The sequence below is a fragment of the Erithacus rubecula genome (assembly GCF_903797595.1).
Source record: "Erithacus rubecula genome assembly, chromosome: 29".
NCBI lineage: Eukaryota > Metazoa > Chordata > Aves > Passeriformes > Muscicapidae > Erithacus > Erithacus rubecula.
In genome coordinates, this window is record NC_136681.1 from 3,134,390 (window position 1) to 3,155,311 (window position 20,922).

Below are 20,922 nucleotides of genomic sequence, written 5' to 3' on the forward strand. Positions count from 1 at the left end.
GGCATGGACAGAACATCCACAGCCTGGTGGGGTGGGTTTGGGGCAGGGGGTGACCTTGGGGTGACCCCAGTGACAAAGTGGCAGGAGGAGCTGCACCCCCGGGGTGGCCGGAGGGTCCTGGGGCTGTGCCCAGTTCAGAGGGGCTGGGGGGAATCCAGGGAAGGGAATGGAGCTGGGAAAGGGCTGGAGAATTCCTGAGGGAGCTGGGAAAGGGCTGGAGAATCCCTGAGGGGCTGGGAAGGGGCTGGAGAATCCCTGAGGGAGCTGGGAAAGGGCTGGAGAATCCCTGAGGGGCTGGGAAGGGGCTGGAGAATTCCTGAGGGGCTGGGAAGGGGCTGAGGGAACTGGGAAGGGGCTCAGCCTGGAGAAAAGGAGGCTCAGGGGGAATTTCTGGCTCTGCACAACTCCCTGCCAGGAGGGGACACTGGGGGGATTTGGGATTTCTGCCAGGAACAGGGACAGGAGGAGAGGGAACAGCTCAAGGTGGAACCAGCAGGAATTTCCCCATGGAAAGGGTGGGCAGGGATTGGAACTGCCCAGGGGGGACAGTGCCCATCCCTGTGGGTGACAGTGACAAGGTGGGGATGGGGCACAGCTTGGAGGGTTTTTCCACCTGAACAATTCCATGGTTCTGTGATTCCCCAACCTCTGATTCTGAGCTGTGACCTCTGTGTGTGAATCCAACTCGATCCATTCCAGCCACAGCTCCATGTGATGAATCCCACCCTGTGCACTCAGAATCCTTCAACCCCAGAATGATTTGGGTTGGAAGAGACCTTAAATCCCATTATCCCATCCTATTATCCCATCCCAGCCATGGCAGGGACACCTCCCACTGTCCCAGGTGCTCCAGCCTGGCCTGGGACACTTCCAGGAATGGGGCAGCCACAGCTCCTCTGGGAATTCCATCCCCACCCTCACAGGGAGGAATTCCTTCCCTCCATCCGAGCTAATTTTCCCTTCTTTCAGCTTCAATCCATTATTCCTGCTGAAATTCCTGCTGAAAATTCTCTTTTCCTCTTCCTTGGAGCCCCTTCAGAATATGCTGGGAGGCACCAAGTCACTGTTTGAGCCATTCCTCACAAATTTCAGCCACACCTGGAGATTTAGGGGGTAGTTTATGGTCAAACATCCCTGGTGCTCTTCATCCCTGCCCCCATCAGCTCTTCCCATCTTTCCCTTCCTTTCCCAGAGGGAGCTGCAGGTTCCTCGAGGACACCCAGGCCTGTCACATGCTGCTCTTTTATTTTCTTTTCTTTTCCCCATTTCTTGCATGAGCAGATCTCGAGGTTTTCAGTGCAGGGAGGATTTATTTGTGGTTGATTCAATCTTCCCCCTCCGCCCAAGTTTGTGCTATTTAAAAAAAAATTAAAATAAATAAAAAATTCGTGGAGCAGTTGTTCCCCCCCCACCCTCAATCAGGAATTCTGGCCCAGCCAGACCAGGAGTGCAGCAGGATCTGCAGGAATTCATTAATGGCCCATTCTGTGTTTCCTTTCCCCTTTAAAAACCCCAGTGGAGTTACCTTGGTAATAACAAAGTGCACGATTCCAGGAGGGAGGGAACAGGTTCTTATTTGGATTAAACGGATTTCTCCTCCTCCCCTCTTTTTACCCCTTTTTATTCCTGCCAATTTAAAAAGAAAAAAAAATTGTTTAGGGGGAAGGAGAGAAAAAAAAAAAATTATAAGCAAATGTTAACACTGGAAAGGAGGATAAAAAAAAAAAAAGCACATTTTTTTCCAGGGAGGGGAGAAAATGCCTTTGGAAGTGTTCTATGCAAAGAGATGCCGGGGGGCACGAAATATCAAAGAAAATATAATACACCCAGGTTAAAACTAATGATTGCCATATAATTAGATGTGAAGCATTGTGCTATAAATGTGTATTCTTCAGCGTGCTGTGATTTTACTGTAAGAGAGAGAGAGAGAGAAAGAAAGACAGAAAAACACAGAACCCAGCAACATACTATAAAAAGCACTCTGTTGACTTTTGGGCTGTTTAGTATTCCTTGCCCGTACTCCCCCGGGAGTATGTAATTAGTGCTTTATGAAGAGTGCATTTAAAGCAGTTTAATATTCACCTCATTCAGTCTGAAACAATGTGATCACTGCTTAGACAAATCACTGCTCCTCACTGACATCCTCTGTCAGAACATTACCTCTGAAAAGACCTTTCAAGAGGCTCCCATGTTAATTAGTTGTCTGTCATGGATAAACAGAGCAGTGAGCAGAAGGGCTGTGCCAGGCCACAGACACACAGGGAAATACTGGGAATGCTGTGGCTTTTTTTTTTTTTTTTATCCTCTTTTCTCTCTCCTCCTTTTTTTTTTTTTTTTTTTTTTTTTTGGTGAGAATTCCTGGTTTTCGCGGAGTTTGGCAGAGCTGGGAGTGGAGATTGGGTTTTCCTGGGGTGGGGTGGAGTTTTTTGGGATGTTGAGTTGGTGCCAGAGGGATCCCAGATGGATTCAGGGGCATCATCTGCTCTGCCTGGGCACCTGCTGTGCCCCAAAAGGGAAATGCCAGGCAACATCCCAGTGCCACATCCCAGTGAGAAATTCCAGTGAGAAATCCCAGTGAGAAATCCCAGTGAGAAATCCCAGTGAGAAATCCCAGTTCTGTATCCCAGTTCTATCCCAGTGAGAAATCCCAGTGATAAATCTCAGTGCCACATCCCAGTTCTATCCCAGTGAGAAATCCCAATGTCACATCCCAATGATAAATCCCAGTTCTGTATCCCAGTGAGAAATCCCAGTGCCACATCCCAGTTCTGTATCCCAGTGAGAAATCCCAGTTCTGTATCTCAGTGAGAAATCCCAGTGCCACATCCCAGTGCCACATCCCAGTGAGAAATCCCAGTGCCGCATCCCAGTTCTGTATCCCAGTGCCACATCCCAGTGAGAAATCCCAGTGCCACATCCCAGTTCTGTATCCCAGTGCCACATCCCAGTGAGAAATCCCAGTGCCACATCCCAGTTCTGTATCCCAGTTTTATCCCAGTGCCACATCCCTGTTCTATTCCAGTTCTATATCCCAGTTCTGTATCCCAGTGCCACATCCCAGTGATAAATCCCAGTGCCACATCCCAGTTCTATCCCAGTGCCATATCCCAGTGGGAAATCCCAGTGACAAATCCCAGTGAGAAATCACAGTGCCACATCCCATTAGCACATCCCAATGATAAATCCCAGTGCTAAATCCTGGCCCTGCATCCCAGCCCAACATCCCAATGCTACATCCCAGTCCCAAATGTGTATCCCAGTGAGAAATCCCAGTTCTGTATCCCAGTGAGAAATCCCAGTGATAAATCCCAGTTCTATCCCAGTGCCACATCCCAGTGATAAATCCCAGTTTTATCTCAGTGCCACATCCCAATGCTAAATCCTGGCCCTGCATCCCAGCCCTACATCCCAGTGCTACATCCCAGTCCCAAATGTGTATCCCAGTGCCACATCCCAGTGCCAAATCCCAGCCCCACATCCCTTTTTGCACCCAAAGCAGCTTTTCATCCACTCCAAGAGATTCTTCCCCCTTCCCATCAAGTGCAAAATGCTGGATCATGGTGCTCCCCCCATCCCACCTGCTCCTGGTTTGAATTCCTCATTAAAATCCCACAGATTTGGGGCAGTGCTGGCCCTGCCAGCCCCATTCCTGCAGGATGCTCCCCCTGCCACCCCTGGAGCTGGAATTCCTGCCCCCCTGTGTCCCCCTGTGCGTTCCTGGGGTTCTCTGGGGGGACAGGGTGGATTCCAGGCTCTGCTGTGGCTCCTCCACACCCCATGGTGGGGATGGAAGGTTTGGAGCCCCAGAATTCCATCAGCAGCCCCCAGCTGGCAGCTCCCAGCCAAATTTAGCAATTCCAGCCCTCCCCAGGACCGAGGGAGCCGGGAGGAGTTTAAGGGGCAGACAAGGCTCTGCACCATCATTTCCATTTGGGAAGGAGCAGACATGGAATTCTGCCCCCTCTGCTCCTGGGGATGGCTGGAAACCTTTGGGTGGGAGCCCCCCCAGACCCCATGAGGGGCTCCAGGGGTTCATCCCACCCTGCAGCAGGAGCATCCCCACGGGACACCTCCCAAACACCCTCCAGCTCAGGGTTTTTCCCCTTTTCACTCCCTTTTCCAGCACTTTGTTTCCCTGGCTCTCTTAGTCACCAAGGTGAGGCCCTGACAGAGACACAGACATCAAAAACAAGAGGTGATGAAACACCCAGAATAATTAAGTTGCACTAAATCACCAGCCCTGGCTGCCAGGGATCTGGGCAAAACTGGAGCACGAGGGAATCAAGTTATTATTATTAACAATCACCATCACCCCAACGAACAACCACCAAATTTTTGGGAAGGGGAGCTTGGAGGACAGCAGGGTGAGATTTCCTTGTACATCCCAGAATATCCCAGCCCTGGCTGAGCTTGGAGCAAGTGGATCCTGCACACCAGCCTTACGTAAGGGCAGCTTTATCCTGCTGCCATCGGGGCCCAGCCTGCAGCTCCCGTTCCCAGTGTGGGAGGGATTGCACAGCTCCTGCACCTCTGCAATCCCTGATGGGCACTGATAGCAGATTGGAGCCTCCTAGCACACCAGCTCAGTGTAGAACTGCACATGGAATCTGTCTTGTTGTGCTTAAAAACGGAATAATAGTCTTACACTCAATGTCCCAAGTGCTGTCTGCAGGTGTGGGATTGGAGCTTCTGCTGAAGGTATCAGGATGTTTCAATTTTCAGCACATTTTTCACCCTGCTAGTCTGGAATCTAAACCCTTTCACCTACCAAAAGCATCAGAACTCACCCTAAAATTACTAACTTCTACTTAAATGTCTATTTTATGTGTGAGTGGTTTAATATCCTTCAATCATCCAAAGGCTTTAATTCAATCCCTGCACTCTGATTTCTCTCTGAATTCTTCAGAGAGATCCCCTGACTCAGTGGCTCCTCTGGAGGGGGTCTGGGATGGGTTTCCAGCCAGGATTTGGGGTTGGGGATGCTCAGGAAGGGGTTGGTGGGTGTTCAGGGTTTGCTGCCCTCACTCTCAGCTGGGGCTCAATTTGGTTGTGTGATTTAATGGTGGGACAGATGCTCCAACTCCCAAAAATTTTGTCACTGAGTGACAAAAAATGAGATTTTTATGCAAATATTCCTTCTCCAATGAGCATTGATTGTTCTACCTCGTGTGATTTTAGTTTCTGATCCCACTTGGCTCCATCTCTGCAAGAGCCCAGACAAGGTTTGGGCTTTCAGGATTTGGGATTTCAGGATTTAGGATTTCAGGATTTGGGATTTCAGGTGCCACGTGGCCGTGGGTTAAACCTGAGCCCCAATTCCCACCAGGTTTCATCAGGAAAACCATCCAGACCCAGTCAAAATCCTCCCTGGAGGGGTAAACCCGAGGTGTTGAAATTTGGGAGAGCTGTAAATCTCGTGTGTTTGTAAAATCTTTAAGCCTCTGTCTGCAACGCTCAGGTAAAACTTTAATTCCATGACAATGCAGAGCTAACTCCCAGTTAAATCCTTAATTCCTGTGCACTGGAGCCTCGTGGATTCACAGATCTTGTCTGCAGCATCCACACTCTTGGGGTGTGGAAAAATTCCCCCCAAAAATTGCAGTACCCAAAGTTCTGGTGCTGGAAAAATTCCTCAAAAATTGTTGTACCCAAAGTTCTGGTGCTGGAAAAATTCCTCAAAAATTGCTGTGCCCGAAGTTCTGGTGGTGGAAAAATCCCTGAAAATTTTTGTGCCCAAAATTCTGGTAGAGAAAAATCTCCCCAAAAAACTGCTGTGCCCAAGGTGCTGGTGCTGGAAAAATCTCCAAAAATTTATGTGTCTAAAGTTCTGGTGCTGGAAAAATTCCTCAAAAATTGTTGTACCCAAAGTTCTGGTGCTGGAAAAACTCTCCAAAAATTGCTGTGCCCAAAGTTCTGGTGCTGGAAAAATCCCTGAAAATGTTTGTGCCCAAAAATCTGGTAGTGGAAAAAAATCACTCCAAATTTCTGTACCTAATGTTCTCGTACTGGAAAAATCCCCCCAAAAATTGCTGTGCCCAGTGTTCTGGTGCTGGAAAAAAATCTCCAAAAATTGCAGTGCCCAAAGTTCTGGTAGTGGAAAAATTCCACAAAAATTGCTGTGCCCAAGGTTCAGATGCTGGAAAAACTCCCCAAAATTTTTGTGCCAAATATTCTGGTGGTGGAAAAATCCCCCAAAATCGCTGTGCCCAAAATTCTGGTGTTTTTCCCCTGTTGATCAAAACGCTTTTGCAACTCTAAAAATGAGGAATCACCACAGATCCTCCATCTCTGCAGTGACCAGCGCCTGCCCCGAGGTCACAAAACCTGCAGGAAATTTGGGGGAAAACCACAAATTTTGGGGTTGCGACCCTCCTGACAAACATTGGATGCTCCATTTGGGAGTCACCAGCAGCTCCTGACTGATTTTCCCAACCTCATCCCACCCCAGGGCGACAGGGACAGCCCTGCAGGTGACAATGAGGGGACAAGGACGGGTTTGGGAGCTCGTCAGGGCTGTGCTGACAGGGATGGGATTGCTCCACGCGGGTCCTGGCAGGAACATTTCCCAACCTGGAGAAACCTGTACAGAACGACCACCCTGTCTTGGGCAATTTTCCTGACTCAAGATCCCATCCCGAATCAGCTGGGGATGGATCTCTGCTGCTCTTGCGACATCATTCCATCCAAACTGGTTTTCCCATCAATCCTTCTTCCAGTGGTTTTATTTTTGTCCTTTTTTTTTGGGGTGACCATGGCTCTTTAGTGCTGGTTTTCCTCGGATGGAGACTGAGTCCACCCAGCACAGATAAATCAAAATTGTGGTTTTGGTGACACAATTACTGAGGCAGGAGGGAAGGGGATGATTCTTCTTGGAATTGGGCAGGTGACACACAGGGAGGGACTTCCCAGCAGCTTTTTTTTTTAATTTTAGTGGCCCAAATATTGACCTGGAGCAAACACTGTGTTCATCCCCTTGGATTTACGGCCGATTTCTGAAGGGTGAATATTTTTATAGACGAGTGAGAAGCTGCTGATTTATTTCACACAGAACCGTGGAATATCCTGAGGTGGAAAGGACCCACAAGCATCAAGGATAATGATCCCAAAGGGCTAAAAAAATTCTCAATTACACATTCCAAACACACACAGAAGCACCTGCTGCAATCTCCACCTTGTCCAACCATATCATAAATCAATTTTGGGGTCTCCAGCATTCACCCGACTCCTGCCAGGTCCTGCGGCAGGTCCTGGCAGCTGAAGGGTTACTCAGCCCCATCTGCTCGGCTCGCCGTTTCACAAGGGCGGGTTTGGAGTTTTTCCTCCAAGTTTCAGACAATGAAGGTGTGTCTGCTCCGAGCCTCGTTTGCCCGCTGTGTAGGCGTCGGGTTCAGCGCCGTCTTGTCAACACTTGAATATGTTGAGCATCACTCACGGGGCATTCTGTAAGAAACCTATTAAGTTAATTACCGAGGCTGTGTGTGTGTGTGAGAGAGAGAGAGAGAGAGGGAGAGCGTGTGTGCTGCTCCTGTAAAAATTTGGCTTTCTTGGTTGCAAGACACTTGTGATGCAAGCCCCGGGCTCTCGGTGTGATGACATCTCGTCTGCTGCTGTAACTGAGCCGGGGCTCGGGCGAGCTGCCTGCGAGGGAGGGGGGGGTCAGGGGAGGACCCCCACACTTCGGGGACACCCCCCCGAATGCAGGGACATGCTGGGGTCCCCCCCGGGGCTGTACTGGGGTGTAAATCCTAAATCTGTGGGGTTTGAGCTCAGAGAGGCGTGGGGGGAGTTTGGGCATCTCTGTGGGGAAGGGCAGCTCCTGATTGCATTCCCTTTAAATTTCTTTTTACATTCCCCTTTACATTCCCCTTTACATTCCCTTTACATTCCCTTTACATTCCCCTTTACATTCCCCTTTTACATTCCTCTTTACATTCCCTTTTACATTTCCCTTTTACATTCCCTTCTACATTTCTTTTTACGTTTCTTTTAACGTTTCTTTTTGCGTTTCTACTCCATCCAAATTTCTGGGAAAACGCAGTTTTATAGGATCATGGACTGATTTGGGTTGGAAGAAACCGTAAAATTCACCTCATTCCACCATCCCAGGGTGTTCCAAACCCGGCCTTGGACATTCCCGAGGATGGGGCAGCCCCAGTTCCTCTGGGAGACCCCTTGATTTGGGAAGAGAGCTGGGAAAAGATCTCTTGGTGTTTGTATTTGCATCAAGTGTCCCAAAATAATCAGGGCTGGAGTTGAGGGGTTATTTTGGGATGCGGGGAGGTCCAAGGTTTGGGTACAGATGGAGCAGAAAAAGGATCCGTGGGGGGACATCCCTTGTGTTGCTGCTTCCCACCAGCCTGTCCAGCGCCTTTCCAGCCCCTCTGGGTGTCCTGGAAGGGAGAAGGGATTTTTGGAGGGATGCAGGAACTCCGTGAGGAGCAGCACGTGCTTCCCCAGCTTTTCCCCACATCTCTCCCCAGCCTGGCTGGAACGGGGCAGCCCCCAAAAAATGTTAAAAAAAAAAAAAAGAAAGAGAAGTTTTTCCCTCTCCACAACTCGAGCCAGGGCAGGGAGAGTTTTTTGGGGATTTTTTTTTTTTTTTTAAATTTTTGGGAGGCGTTGCACAAACAGCCCCCGGCGCTTGCACGCGCCCCAGGTAGGGCGGCTCAGCCCCCTCCCCGCGCATCCCACGGGAGCGCGGATCCGGCGGACTTTTATGGAAGAAAGGGAAGTCTCGGAGCGCCTTTTGGCAGGAGAGCAGCAGCAGCAGCGCTGCCTTTAACCCCTCGTCCTCCTCCTGCTGCTGCGCTTGCATTTTTTTGGGGAGGGATCAGCAGCTCTACCAAAATCCAGCGGGTCGTGGGATGCTCAGCAGCCAAAAAAACTCCATTAAAAAGTTGCGTTTGGCTCCTCCTCATGACCCAAAGCGTTCCTGAGCATCCCATCCTTCCCAAAAAAAGCGAGAAAAAAAAAAACTCGGTGCTGCTGCGGAAAGTTTCCGGTTGGAGTTTGTCCCGTCCCAAGGGCAGCTCCGGACTCTCCCCACGAGTGTTGCCAATTCCAGCCGTCAGGAAGCGGCGTGGGGGGAATTTTTTGGGGGGAGCGGCGAGGGCGAGCCGGCGGCCGCCCGGATGCGCGGTCCCCTCCCGGCCGGGGCTGCCGTCATCGGGGGCGAAAAGGAGAATTTTTGGCCAGCGGAAGGAAGGGGAAAAGAGACAACAACAACAGAGAAAAAAAAAAAAAAAAAAAAAAAAAAAAAAAAAGCCCAGAGGAATAAATGGAATAAATGAGCCCCCCAAGCCCATCAGATTAGGGAAACCGAAATAGCCAAATTGGCGCAGAGCGGGAGCGGGACTGGCACGCGCGGCTTTGATCCGCCCCCGCGCCCGGGAAGGTGCCTGGGACGGGATCACACACCCCGGGCAGCAGGAATCTGCAGGGGAGGATTTGCGGCGTGTGCGAGCATCCCCTGGAACCCCCCGACAGCCCCTCCGGGGCGGGACCGGGGTCCGTGTGGGGCGGGATTTGGGGTTCATATGGGGTGGGATTGGGGTTCATGTGGGGTGGGATTTGGGGTCCGTGTGGGGTGGGATTGGGGGTCCGTGTGGGGCGGGGTTTGGGGTCCGTGTGGGTTGGGATTTGGGGTCTATGTGGGGCGGGATTGGGGGTTCATGTGGGGTGGAGTTTGGGGTTCATGTGGGTTGGGATTTGGGGTCTATGTGGGGCGGGATTGGGGGAACGTGTGGGGCGGGATTGGGGGTTCGTGTGAGGTGGGATTTGGGGTTCATGTGAGGTGGGATTTGGGGTCTGTGCAGGGTGGGATTTGGGATCCGTGTGGGGTGGGATTTGGGGTCCGTGTGGGGTGGGGTTTGAGGTCCATGTGAGGTGGGATTTGGGGTCTGTGCAGGGTGGGATTTGGGGTCTGTGCAGGGTGGGATTTGGGATCCGTGTGGGGTGGGATTTGGGGTCTGTGCAGGGTGGGATTTGGGGTCCGTGTGGGGCGGGATTGGGGGTTCATGTGAGGTGGGATTTGGGGTTCATGTGGAGTGGGATTTGGGGTTCATGTGAGGTGGGATTTGGGGTCCATGCAGGGTGGGATTTGGGGTCTGTTTTGGGTCTGGGGGAGGGACAGGCTCAGTGTCCGACCCCAAATCCCTCTGAGATCTCTTGGTGGTCGTGGCTGAGTGGGAGCCCCAAAATCACCACAGAAAGTGCAGGGAGGGGATTTTTCCACTTCTGCCCCACCTGCAGCTCGGGGTCCCCAACATCACAGGGAGAACATGGAGCCCCCCTGGAGCCAGGCTGGGGTAAAAGAGGAGAAGGATCCAGGGGGGGCTCAGAGCCCCTTCCAGAGCCTGAGGGGCTCCAGGAGAGTGGGGAGGGACTGGGGATGGAGGGACAGGACACAGGGAATGGCAGAGCAGGGCTAGGTGGGATTTTGGGATGGAATTCCCAGAGGATCCATGGCTGGCCCTGCATCCCTGGAAGTGCCCAAGGCCAGGTTGGGTCACCTGGGACAGCAGGAGGTGTCCCTGCCATGGCAGGGTGACCCTGGATGGGTTTAAATCCCTTCCCACCCAACCCATTCCATGACTGCTCGTGGCTGTGCCTCACAGAGGGATGTGTGGCTCAGGGGACCAAGGGCCACGTGCCCCAGGTGGCCACAGCCGGGATGGTGGCAGCACTGGGAACGTCCCCAACCACCCAAGGGAACCATCCCTGTCCCCAAAAGTGACACAGCAGCAAAACCTCCCCGGGGATGCATCCCAAGGGAAGCTTGCAGTGCAGGCTCTGCTCTCATCCACACAGAATTCAGGCTGCAGGCCTTTAAATGACTGAATCAGGCAAAATTTGGTGTTTCTCCAAGAATCCTCCGGAAATCTGCTGCTGGAAAAGCAAACTCATCTTAAAGCTACAAGCAGGGACAGCAAGTTTTCCACTCCTAAGGACTGGGATGGAAAAGACCTTTCCAGTCCTACCCAAACCGTTTTTTGGTTTGTTTTTTTTTTTTTCTGGTCAGGTCAAGTTTGTTGCCCCTGCTGGAATCTCAGGGGTTTTGTGGAGTTGGGAGCTCTTGTGGCATTTTGGGGATGTCCCAGCCGAATTGGGGGTGATGGGGAGGATGAAGGGAGCTCCTGGCAAGGACTGGGCTGGTGACAGAGCCCAGGCCACCAAAAGCAGGTGTGGTCTGGGAAAATGGGTGTGGCAAGTGCGAGGGCCACAAAATGTCCTTGTCCTTGTGCCTGAGCCATCCTCACCCTCCTCCTCCTCCAGACCCAGCGCCACTCCCCACCCCAGCAGAGCTGCATCCCCCCGAGCAGGCAGAGGATGCTCGGGGGGGCTCCGGGTCCTTGAGCAGCACGAATCCCACCCCAGCCCCCCCAGCCGGGCCAGCCCCGGGTCAGGGTGACTCATCCAGGAGCCACCTCGCCTGAATTGCGACACCCCCGGGGTTGCCATCAACACCCCTGTTGTTCTTAGCGATCGAATCCATCGTTTATCAGAGCCCGGGGGATGGGCCGGGGTGTGACAGCACAGGAGGCGATTGTGGGGCTCCCCAAAAGGGGTTTAGGCTGGATTTGGGGCGGATTTGGGGTGCAGCCCCCCCCGAGTCCCCAGGGTGCAGAGCAGGGCAAGCAGGGGGTGCACAGCCCTCCCCACAACCTGCTGCAACCATCACCTGTTCAACCATAATTTTATCCAACTTTCACTTTATCCAACTTTCATTTCATCCAATTTTCATTTATTCAACCATCATTTTATACAACTTGCAGTTTATCCAACTTAATTCAACCATCATCTGTTCAACCATCATTTTACCCAACTTTCTTTTTATTCAACCATCGTTTATTCAACCATCATTTCATCCAACTTTCATTTTATCCAACCTTTGTTTTATTCAACTTTCACTTTATTCAACCATCATTTGTTCAACCTTCACTTTATTCAACTTTCATTTTATTCAACCATCATTCGTTCAACCTTCATTTTATTCAACTTTCATTTTACTCAACCCCCACCTTACTCAATTTTCTCCCTTCAGCAAACCCCTGGTTCTTCCTTGCCAGGGGTGAGGAGGGAAGGGGTAGCAGGGAAACTCCAAAAAACAAATATTTTTGGCAAAGCCACCGATTTCACCTCCCAAATTCAGCTCTCCAACCCGCAGGTGTTCTATTAAAAAAAAAAAAAAAAAAAAAAAAAAAAAAAAAAAAACCCTTCTCCTTTTTCAACACAAATGTTTTGTCTGAGGTTTCAAAACCCTCCTGGTGTCATCACAGCCTCCTCCCTGCTGGCTTGGACCCCTCACCTACATCCTGCAGGGAAGGTGCAGACAGGCAGGGATTTTGTTGGAAATCCACCCAGCACAATTTTGGGGGAGATTCTGGCACTGGCAATTCCATCCTCAGCCAGAATCCCAAGAAAGTTCCCTGCCAGGAATGGTTTGGGTTATGGAGTGCAGGTTTTTATTTCTAGATTAAAAGAAAAACAAAAAAAACCTTGCAAAGAGGCAGGCAGGGAGGTGATTTATGTTTATTTTGCTGAGTTAATAACCCGTGGCACGTCCTCCCCTGAGGCATTAGGGTGGATCAGACAAAGTTGCATTTAAATTGCAACCCTGCCCGATATTTATTTTTTAATTTATTTTTATGGTCGCCTTCCCCATTTATCGGGAGCTGGGAAAAATGTCTGGGCTGTGCCAAGAGGATCCTAAAGGTTGTGGGGACAAATCCTGGGAATTCAGAGCTGGAAAAGTGGGAGAGGCTCTGCAGGTCTGGTGACATCCCTGGGCCATGAGGATTTTTTGGGATGAGGGTGTGCAATCAGTGCCTGCTGGGATGGGGTGTCCTGGTACCATTTTGGGGTTAAAATCACCCAAAATTATCAGTTTTGGTGTTTGTGGCTGTGTCAGTCCCCGAACAGACAAATCCATCAGCTGTGAGATCCCAACACACCCAAGTTCAGCTTTTCTGGATCTGCCCTGAAAAGAAGTTCCCTGCAAAAGGAAAATAATTTTTCCACTTTTTTTCTGCCTGGATGTGGCTCAGATTTTGGTGATTTATCAATTTTTCAGGTGCAGACTGACAGGGAACTAGTCCAATATCACTCAGAATGGTGAAATCCCATGAACATAAAATGTAATAAATTAAATAATAAATCAATTAAAATAATGAGCTGTGGGTCAGGGGGTTGGCAGCTGGAGAGGGGCTGGTTCCACATGTCCCACCCTCCTTGGGGACATTCCTGGAGCCTGTGAGAGCAGCAGGAGGCTCTGGAGAGAGATTGAACTCCTGTTCTTTACACACATGGGAGGAAAAGTCAGTCTGGGCAGAGAGGATCCGGGTGGGAATCTTGGCTGGAGACGTGGGGTGCTGGTATTTTGGAGAAGGGAAATTCTGGGAATTATTCCTGCCTCAGGCCTGGTCTCCAGCTGTGCCCTGAGAGTGAAACCAGCTCAGAGCACAGAGAGAGGGCCCTGAGTCATCCCAGCATCCAGAACTGGGAGCAGGGCTGGGGCTGGGGAAGCTCCAGCAGGAAGGGGAAGTTTCTCTGGCTTTGGGATGTGATGGGATCCGACCTCTGTGGGGTCTCACCCCCTGTGCTGTCATTCCCTGCCCTGGGAATGCACCAAACACACGGAGCAGCCAGGAGAGGCTGGGGGTCACTCCCACTCTGCTTCATCCATGGAAATATTTCTGTGTTTCTCCTGTTTTGTAAATTTTTTTCTCTCACAATCCAGTGACAAACAGTGACATGATGAGATGTGACATTTCTGTCACAAAAGGAGCAGCAGGGTCGGGGCTGACAGATCCTTTGGGCACCAAATTCCAGCTGGAGAGGGTCGGGGCAGCCTGAGCGGTTTGGGAGCCCCCAGACCCAGCAGCAGCAGCTGTGCAAACCGAGCTGGGCAGGGAAATTTGGGAGTTTGGGAGCGCTGGGAGCCGGCCCTGCCCTGCCCTGCGCGGGGATAATGGCAGGGAGAGCTTCTCCTGGATCGGCTCTTTGCTCACATGCTTTTTGCTGGAAAGCAGGACGAGCCGGGATGTTTCTGGCAGCTGGGGGAGGAGTGATCCCCCCACTGCTGCTGAATGTGGTGGCGAGGGAGGAGGAAACCCCAAAACCTTCACCTTCCTCTGCAAGGACGCGGTGGAACAGCTCCAGATCCACCTGCAATTAGCATCTCATCCTTCCCTACCCCGTTCCTGCCATCCCAGCGGCTCTGCCCTTGCCGGGATGTTCCCCAGCGCTGCCGGAGCCAATTCCTCATCCTGACCTCATTCCAAAGATCACAGGAATCGAGCAGAGCAATCCCGGCTCCCGACGGGGCTTTGGAATTCCTGCTCGCGAGGAGCGGCTCAGGAGGAGCCCCGGGTGTTTGGGATCAGCTCGGCCCTCGGATAATGAATTTTGGGTTGTTTCCCATGGGATGCAGCCCCCGCACCTGGTTAACCCCCCCCTCTCCGAGCCGGGGTCCCCGGGGCCGGGCTGGGACGCGCTCGCAGCCGGGCAGGAGCAGCCCAGCCCTGCTCGGCTGCACTTCCCTGGGTCCCATCCGTCATCTGTTTGTCCTGGTCCCCTGCCAGCGATTGTGCCGATTCCCACACCCACTTTCCATAACCCTCCGTCCTCGCCCGGGCGAATCGCTGGCGAGAACTCGCCACCCATCCCTTCCCCTCCTCGCCGATGGGATCAGACACGTTCTGGAGAGGGGGAAGAAAGCGAAGGGGGGGGTGAAAAGAAAACAAAACAAAACAAAAAAAGATCAAGAGGAAAACACAACGTGACTCACTGCCTTTAATTTATTTGTGTTTGTTTATTTATTTATTCCCCCCCACCACCACCACCACCCTCGGCTGCGACGTGCAGGCAGCACCGAGGGCTTGGCCGGGAGATTTTAGGGAGCTTCGCTCGGTGTTCAGGGCACCAGGAATTACAGGGATAAAATTCCTCATTCCTTTGGCCAGGGGAAAAAAATCGCGGAGAGGATTTCCTGGCACTCGAGCTGTGTGGCACAGATTTTTCAGGCTGCCCAGGTCTCCGCACGAGCATCCAGACCGGAGGGTGGGAATATCTAATTCCACCTCCTACACCGTGTCCTCGGCGGGGGAAAGAGAGAAAGAGGAGATAAAAGGCTGGGAAGCTCAAATGGTGTCATTAGGAACTATTAATGCTCTCATAAAAGGGCATTAATAAAGGCGGCAGCTCATCAGTGTCCATTAGCTCGGCTCGTGGCAGGGATCTTTGGGAGCTGCCGGAGTGTGATGCTCCCCTCGCCCTCCCCGGCGTGTCAGCAAAGGGGAAAGGGGCTGCAGAGGGGGGTTTGTTCCTCCTACAAGCCATTCCCCGAGCAAAAAACAAGGAGAAAATGTCACAGGGCGTCACAGCCCACCTCTCCAATCCCTCCCGTCTCCCGGCAGCCGTGCCCAGAGCTCGCTCCTTGCTCCCAGGATAGCTGTTTACTATTGCAGGAAAAAAAAAATAAATAAAAGGCAGGGTTTGGAGTGCTCATCCCGACTTTCTCCCTCCCGCCCTCTTCCTGTTCTCGCCTCTTAAAAAGGAGTTTTATCCTTTGACTCTCCCATGCCCGGGGCTAGCCAGCAACCCGCAGCATCTCGGGGCGAGCAGGCAGCCCACACCAGCGGGCAGGGAGGCGGGGAGGAGGCCCGGCCTGGCCCGATCAGCCCCTGGCAAAGCCAGGAATAGCAGCGCGGTCCCCGCACGGCGGCGGAGAGAAACCCGCAGCCGCTGCCTTTGAAGAGCCGGGGCTGGCGGGCGGCTCGGGATGAGCCCGGGATGGGTCCGGGATGAGCCCGGGATGAGCTCGGGATGAGCTCGGGATGGGTCCGGGATGAGCCCGGGATGAGCCCGGGATGAGCTCGGGATGAGCCCGGGATGGGCCCGGGATGAGCCGGCAGCTTCCTCCTGCCATCCCACATCTGGGGGAGCAGGCACAGCTGGAGGGCTCGGGCTCATGTGCACATCTGGGAGGAGGAGGCGCCAGCCCCGTGTGGGCGGGCGGGTGGCGCACATCTGGATGGGCGCAGGGTTTACACATCTGGATGGGCGCGGTGTTCACACATCTGGATGGGCGCAGAGTTTACACATCTGGATGGGCGCGGTGTTTACACATCTGGATGGGCGCGGTGTTTACACATCTGGATGGGCGCGGTGTTCGCACATCTGGATGGGCGCAGGGTTTACACATCTTGATGGACGCGGTGTTTACACATCTGGATGGGCGCGGTGTTCGCACATCTGGATGGGCTCACCGGGTTTGCACATTTGGGGACGTTTTGGCACATTCGCCCCCCTCCAGCACCCCTGGGTGTTTCTCCCCCACGCCCTGCCCTGTGACCCCGGGCACCCAAACCCGCCCGAATCCTCACTCATCACCTTCCCGCCACCGCGGTATTTGGGCTGCGGCTGCCAAAGCGGCGAGGGAGCGTCGGGGAGCCGAGACCCGGGATCTGAGCGGCTCCCCGTGAATTTTGGGGAGCCGAGACCCGGGATCTGAGCGGCTCCCCGTGAATTTTGGGGTGTCGATATCCGGGGATCTCAGCGGCTCCCCAGTGAATTTTGGGGTGCCGATATCCGGGGATCTCAGCGGCTCCCCCGTAAATTTTGGGGTGCCGAGATTCGGAAACCCCAGCGGCTCCCCATGACCTCCGGGGTGCCAGGGGCAGCTGTCCCCGCCCGTGACCCAGAGCAGAGCAGGGAAAGCAAAGCTTTGATCGCGGGGGAGCCGATCCCCGCTCCCCACGTGCGCTTTTGCTGCGAGTTATCTGAGCCATCTTTTTTTATTTTCGGGATAATAACTGCCAGGGCAGGTTAGGACGGAGGAGCCCTGGCAGCAGAGCGTGTGTGGGCAGGACTGGAATAACGGGTGCTGTAGGAGAGGATTTACAAGCGCTGGGAGGTTGGGAATGGCCGGGAATAGCACAGCAGGTCAGGGGTGAGGTGGGATGTGCAGGCTGGGATGTGGTGCCGCTCCTGTTTTTGTGCCTTTCCCAGAGGATGCTCGCTGTCCCAGGATGGGGATGGGGAGCCAAGCCTCCAGTGGGACTTGCTCTGCAAGGAGAAGTTTCTGTTGGGAGCAAAGCCAAAGTTTTGCCATGGGAATGCTGCTGGAAATCACCACAATCCCACCTGGAATGGGGCAGATCTCCCAAATATTGGTGTGCTGAGCAGCACTGAGGCTTTTAAAGGAATTATTGTGGCTTTCCTGGTGTACCTGGATCTCCAGACTGTTCACAGTCCCCGTGTGCAGGTGACAGCAGTGTCACCTCTGTGCCAGGGCATGGTGGATTGAGCCCTAAATCCCGAATAAACAAATAAAAACCCTGGCGTGCTCCTTCTCACCCACCTGGGAGATGTGGCTCCCAAATGATCTTTGCACAGAAAACACACAAAATGTTGGGAAATGAATCCCTGAGGGGATGTGGGCACAGCTGGGGGGGGCAGGAGGGGTCCATCCCCCCAGGTGTTTCTCCTGAGGGTCCCAGTTTCACCTCACCTCCCTCTTTTTGTCCTTTCAGGGCTCGGATCTGAGTGTTGGGAATGTCAAAGGGAAGGTCCTGACAGGTGAGTGCAGACCCCAAATTAGGGGTCTCAGCCAGCTGGGACGAGGGGGTGGCACTGCTGGCTGGGGTGGGGACACCAGGACACGAGGGAGGGACACAAGGGGGGGACACCAGGAGCTCCCCAGGGCACAGCTGGGCTCTGTCTGAAGCAAGAGCCACTTTTTCTCTTATTTCTTCTTGAGGCAAAAGTGGTTTAAAAACTGGGCTGGCCCTGGTGGGGGGCTGAGGGGGTCTCAGGTTTGTCCCCACCCCGCCCAGTGAGGGTGCAGATGTGGGAATGGGGGTGGAACAGAGCTCGGGGTGATTCGGGGTTTTGGTGACCACTCTGAGGGGTCCCAGTGCAGGGAGCAGATCCCAGCCTGGAGGAGGGTGATGCAGACCCAAATTAGGGGATGGGGTCTCAGCCAGCTGGTGATGCAGAGCCGCCTCCAGCGGGAATTTTGGCTCAGGGGGATGCTCAGCCCTTCCCTTTTACACCCAGCTTACAGCCGGCCCAAACCCCCGCGCTACAGCGGCTACCACCGCTACCAGTTCCGCATCTACGAGCAGCCGGAGCACGAAACCATCGCCCTGAGCGAGGAGGAGAGGGTCTCGCTGGGTAAGAACCCGCTCTGCCCTCCCTCCCTGCCCCGAGGGGATTTTTAACGCCGAGCAGCCTGGGGATGCTCGCTGGGTGCAAAGGGATCCTTAGAGGGGACGTGGGTGAGGTGTTAAATCCTCGCCAGGCAGCAGAAAACCCTTGGGAAAGGTCTGGTAAGGGCCTGGCTAGCGGGATCGGAAGCAGGGAGAGATGTGGGCTGTGAAATTCAGCCCTCGCTGGCACATCCCCCCACCCCAGCCCGGCCGCGGGAGTTGTTGCATCACCGGCAGCTCGGAGCAGGCGGATAAGGATCAGCCGGGGAGAAGGTTTAGCAAGGGATTGCTCAAACCCGGCTGACACAACCGCCCGCCAACTCCCAGCTCCCCGACTCCTCCCAAAATCTTACACGGGAGGGATGGAGCAGCCGAGACCCCCCTGAGGTTCTCAGGGGAGGGTTGGTGCTGCTCCATCCCCGGGGTGGGCAGGGGTCCGTCCTGCCCTCTGCCGAGCCTGGGCCCCTCCCTGCCCTGCCTGGAGCTCGGGGTTCTGAGCTTCACGTGGCCTCCACAAGGGAAATTTCCAAACTTTCCCAGCTGGGACCACATGAGCAGGGCTGGACGGGCAGGTCAGGTCGGTGCGTCTGGGCCTGACTCACAGCGCTCCGGTAACCCCCAGAGCACGGCCCGCGGCGGGGGTGGGCTCCGGGGGGCTCCGGGGAGCCCCTGACCGCCCCTTCCCCCGCCCTGAGCCGCGGTGCTCATCCCATGGCTGTCACGAATCTCCCTGCGGGCTCTGGCTGCCCTTGGCTTTGTTTTCTGGCTCATTAACTGCGCTTCTTAATGACCCGCCGATGTCACCCCGCTGCCAGCGGCTCGGAGGAGGGGGCTCGGTGCTATCCCCACATTTCATCTGGGAAGGGACGCAGAGACCCCCACAAGGAGTTTTTTTCCAGATAAATCCCTTTATTAGCAGGATATGATGCTCCAGCCCCCCAAATTTCACCCCCTGGGTGAGGGGCTGGCCGGGCATTCCCCGCCCGGCGCTGGCTCCATCCCATCTGCATTTCCCAGCCCTTCCTGGGAAAGACCCAGCGGGTGTTTTCCTGTAACATCCCATTCCTGAGCATCGTTGGTCAGGCAGATCCACATCTGGCTGGTGTTTAAGGAGTTCGGTTGAAGGTTATTTTTAACCATTTCACTGCTGCATCACATCCTTGGCCTGGCCAGGGGATGCTGCTGGATTGAGACACTGACAGCTCATCATCTTTATTCCCAGAAAATCAGCCCTAAAAGCAGCCAAATGATGAGATTTCAGTGTCTCGAGGGTTTTAAAGAAATCCATCCCCAAGGCAGTGGGGTGAAGGCTGATGGATCTGCTGGTGCAGAAGGCAGCACACGGGGGAGAGGAGCAGACACCTTTGGCAGGAGGTGGGAACAAGGAGGGGGTGACCCCAATCCCAAAGGATCTCGGATTCTCACCCAGCCCGGGCTCTGCTTGCTGCTCTCCAGCAGCAGAAGCCATGCAGGCTCTCCCGGCGATGCCACAGGCACAGTTCACATCCTTGCTCGGAATTTCCCACCTCATTTGGCCTCAAATGAACCCCATCCTGCTGTTTTTACTCTGTCCTACATCTGGTGACAGCGACATCTCCATCTCACCAAGGATGGGGACACCCATCACCACCAACCCTGGACAGGGACATGTCCTGGCCGGGCACAGGGGGTGACACTGGCCCATCCCAGCCTCCAGTGCTGCATCCCCGTGCTGGGCATCCCTCACCAGAAAAATTCCCCCCTGGCACGGGGTGTGTTTCGGACGCCAAAGGTCCCGGGCCAAGGTCCCCGAGGCGGGGGGAGGTGACAGTGGCAGGCGGGATGGCAGGAGCTCGGCCGGAGCCTCCAGAAGAGGGCACTAAACCGGGACCTGCCCGCCTCGCCTGTCCCCGCTCCTGGAAAAGATCCCTGGGAATTACAAACGCGAGGGGCAACGGCGAGAGTGAAAAAAACCCCAAATTTCTGTTTTTCTTCTCCCTCCTTGCCTGGCTGTGCAGCGCCAGCAGCTCAGAGGGAGTGGGGACAGTTCCAGGGTGTCCCCAGTGCCCACCCTGCCCTGGGATGTTGGGATGGCACTGACGGGCACAGGTCGGGTGCTGGAAGAGCTGCAGGACCCTGACCCGTCCCCCTGTCACTCGTGGCAATGTGGAAATTAATTTACAGCCGAGGTGTTTCTCCAGGGAGGCTCTTGAGCAAAAATTGTGTTTCATCAGGGGAAAAAAAAAACAACACCCTGATCCATCCCGGCACCAGCCGGCTCTGTGTGACCTCGGGCAAATAACTCAGAGCCTCAGCTTCTCCTCTGCAGCCTGATTCACTTCAGTTTTTGGCCGTGCCACTAGTGAGCACTCAGGACCGAAGGTGGGGACATTTGGGGTGTCCCCACGGCTCTTCCTGCCCCCCGCCCCACTTCCCTCGCAGCCAGGAGCGTTGCAAGCCGTGGTTTGGGGAGATGGGTGATAATGATGCGTGGTCTGTGAAATGTCACAGCCGCCGTGGCATCCCGAGCTCGCCACAGGCTTCCCATCCACGGGAAATCCCTGAGCCGGGGGAATTCGGGCACCCACCAGAGCCCGGCGCCGGTGCTGGGGAATTAAAGTTCCCACCACAGCTTTCACCGAGGGGGATCTTGAATTAGCACAAAAATCTGGAGATTTAATTACACCTGAGTTCATCCTTCTGCTTCCACCTTTTCCCATCAGCTCCAGCG

General features: G+C 54.0%; 1 protein-coding gene across 1 annotated transcript in view; it reads left to right on the plus strand.

Moving 5' to 3' along the window:
- The window catches only part of PEBP4 (phosphatidylethanolamine binding protein 4), a gene marked incomplete at its 5' end in the record, with an annotated part of 73,690 nt that overhangs the window by 47,874 nt on the left and 4,894 nt on the right, over positions 1-20,922 (plus strand). Inside the window, 2 exons of the mRNA XM_079328776.1 lie at positions 17,535-17,580; positions 18,061-18,177. Of these exons, the coding sequence (XP_079184902.1) occupies positions 17,535-17,580; positions 18,061-18,177 (163 nt within the window). The remainder of the gene's footprint in view (positions 1-17,534; positions 17,581-18,060; positions 18,178-20,922) is intronic.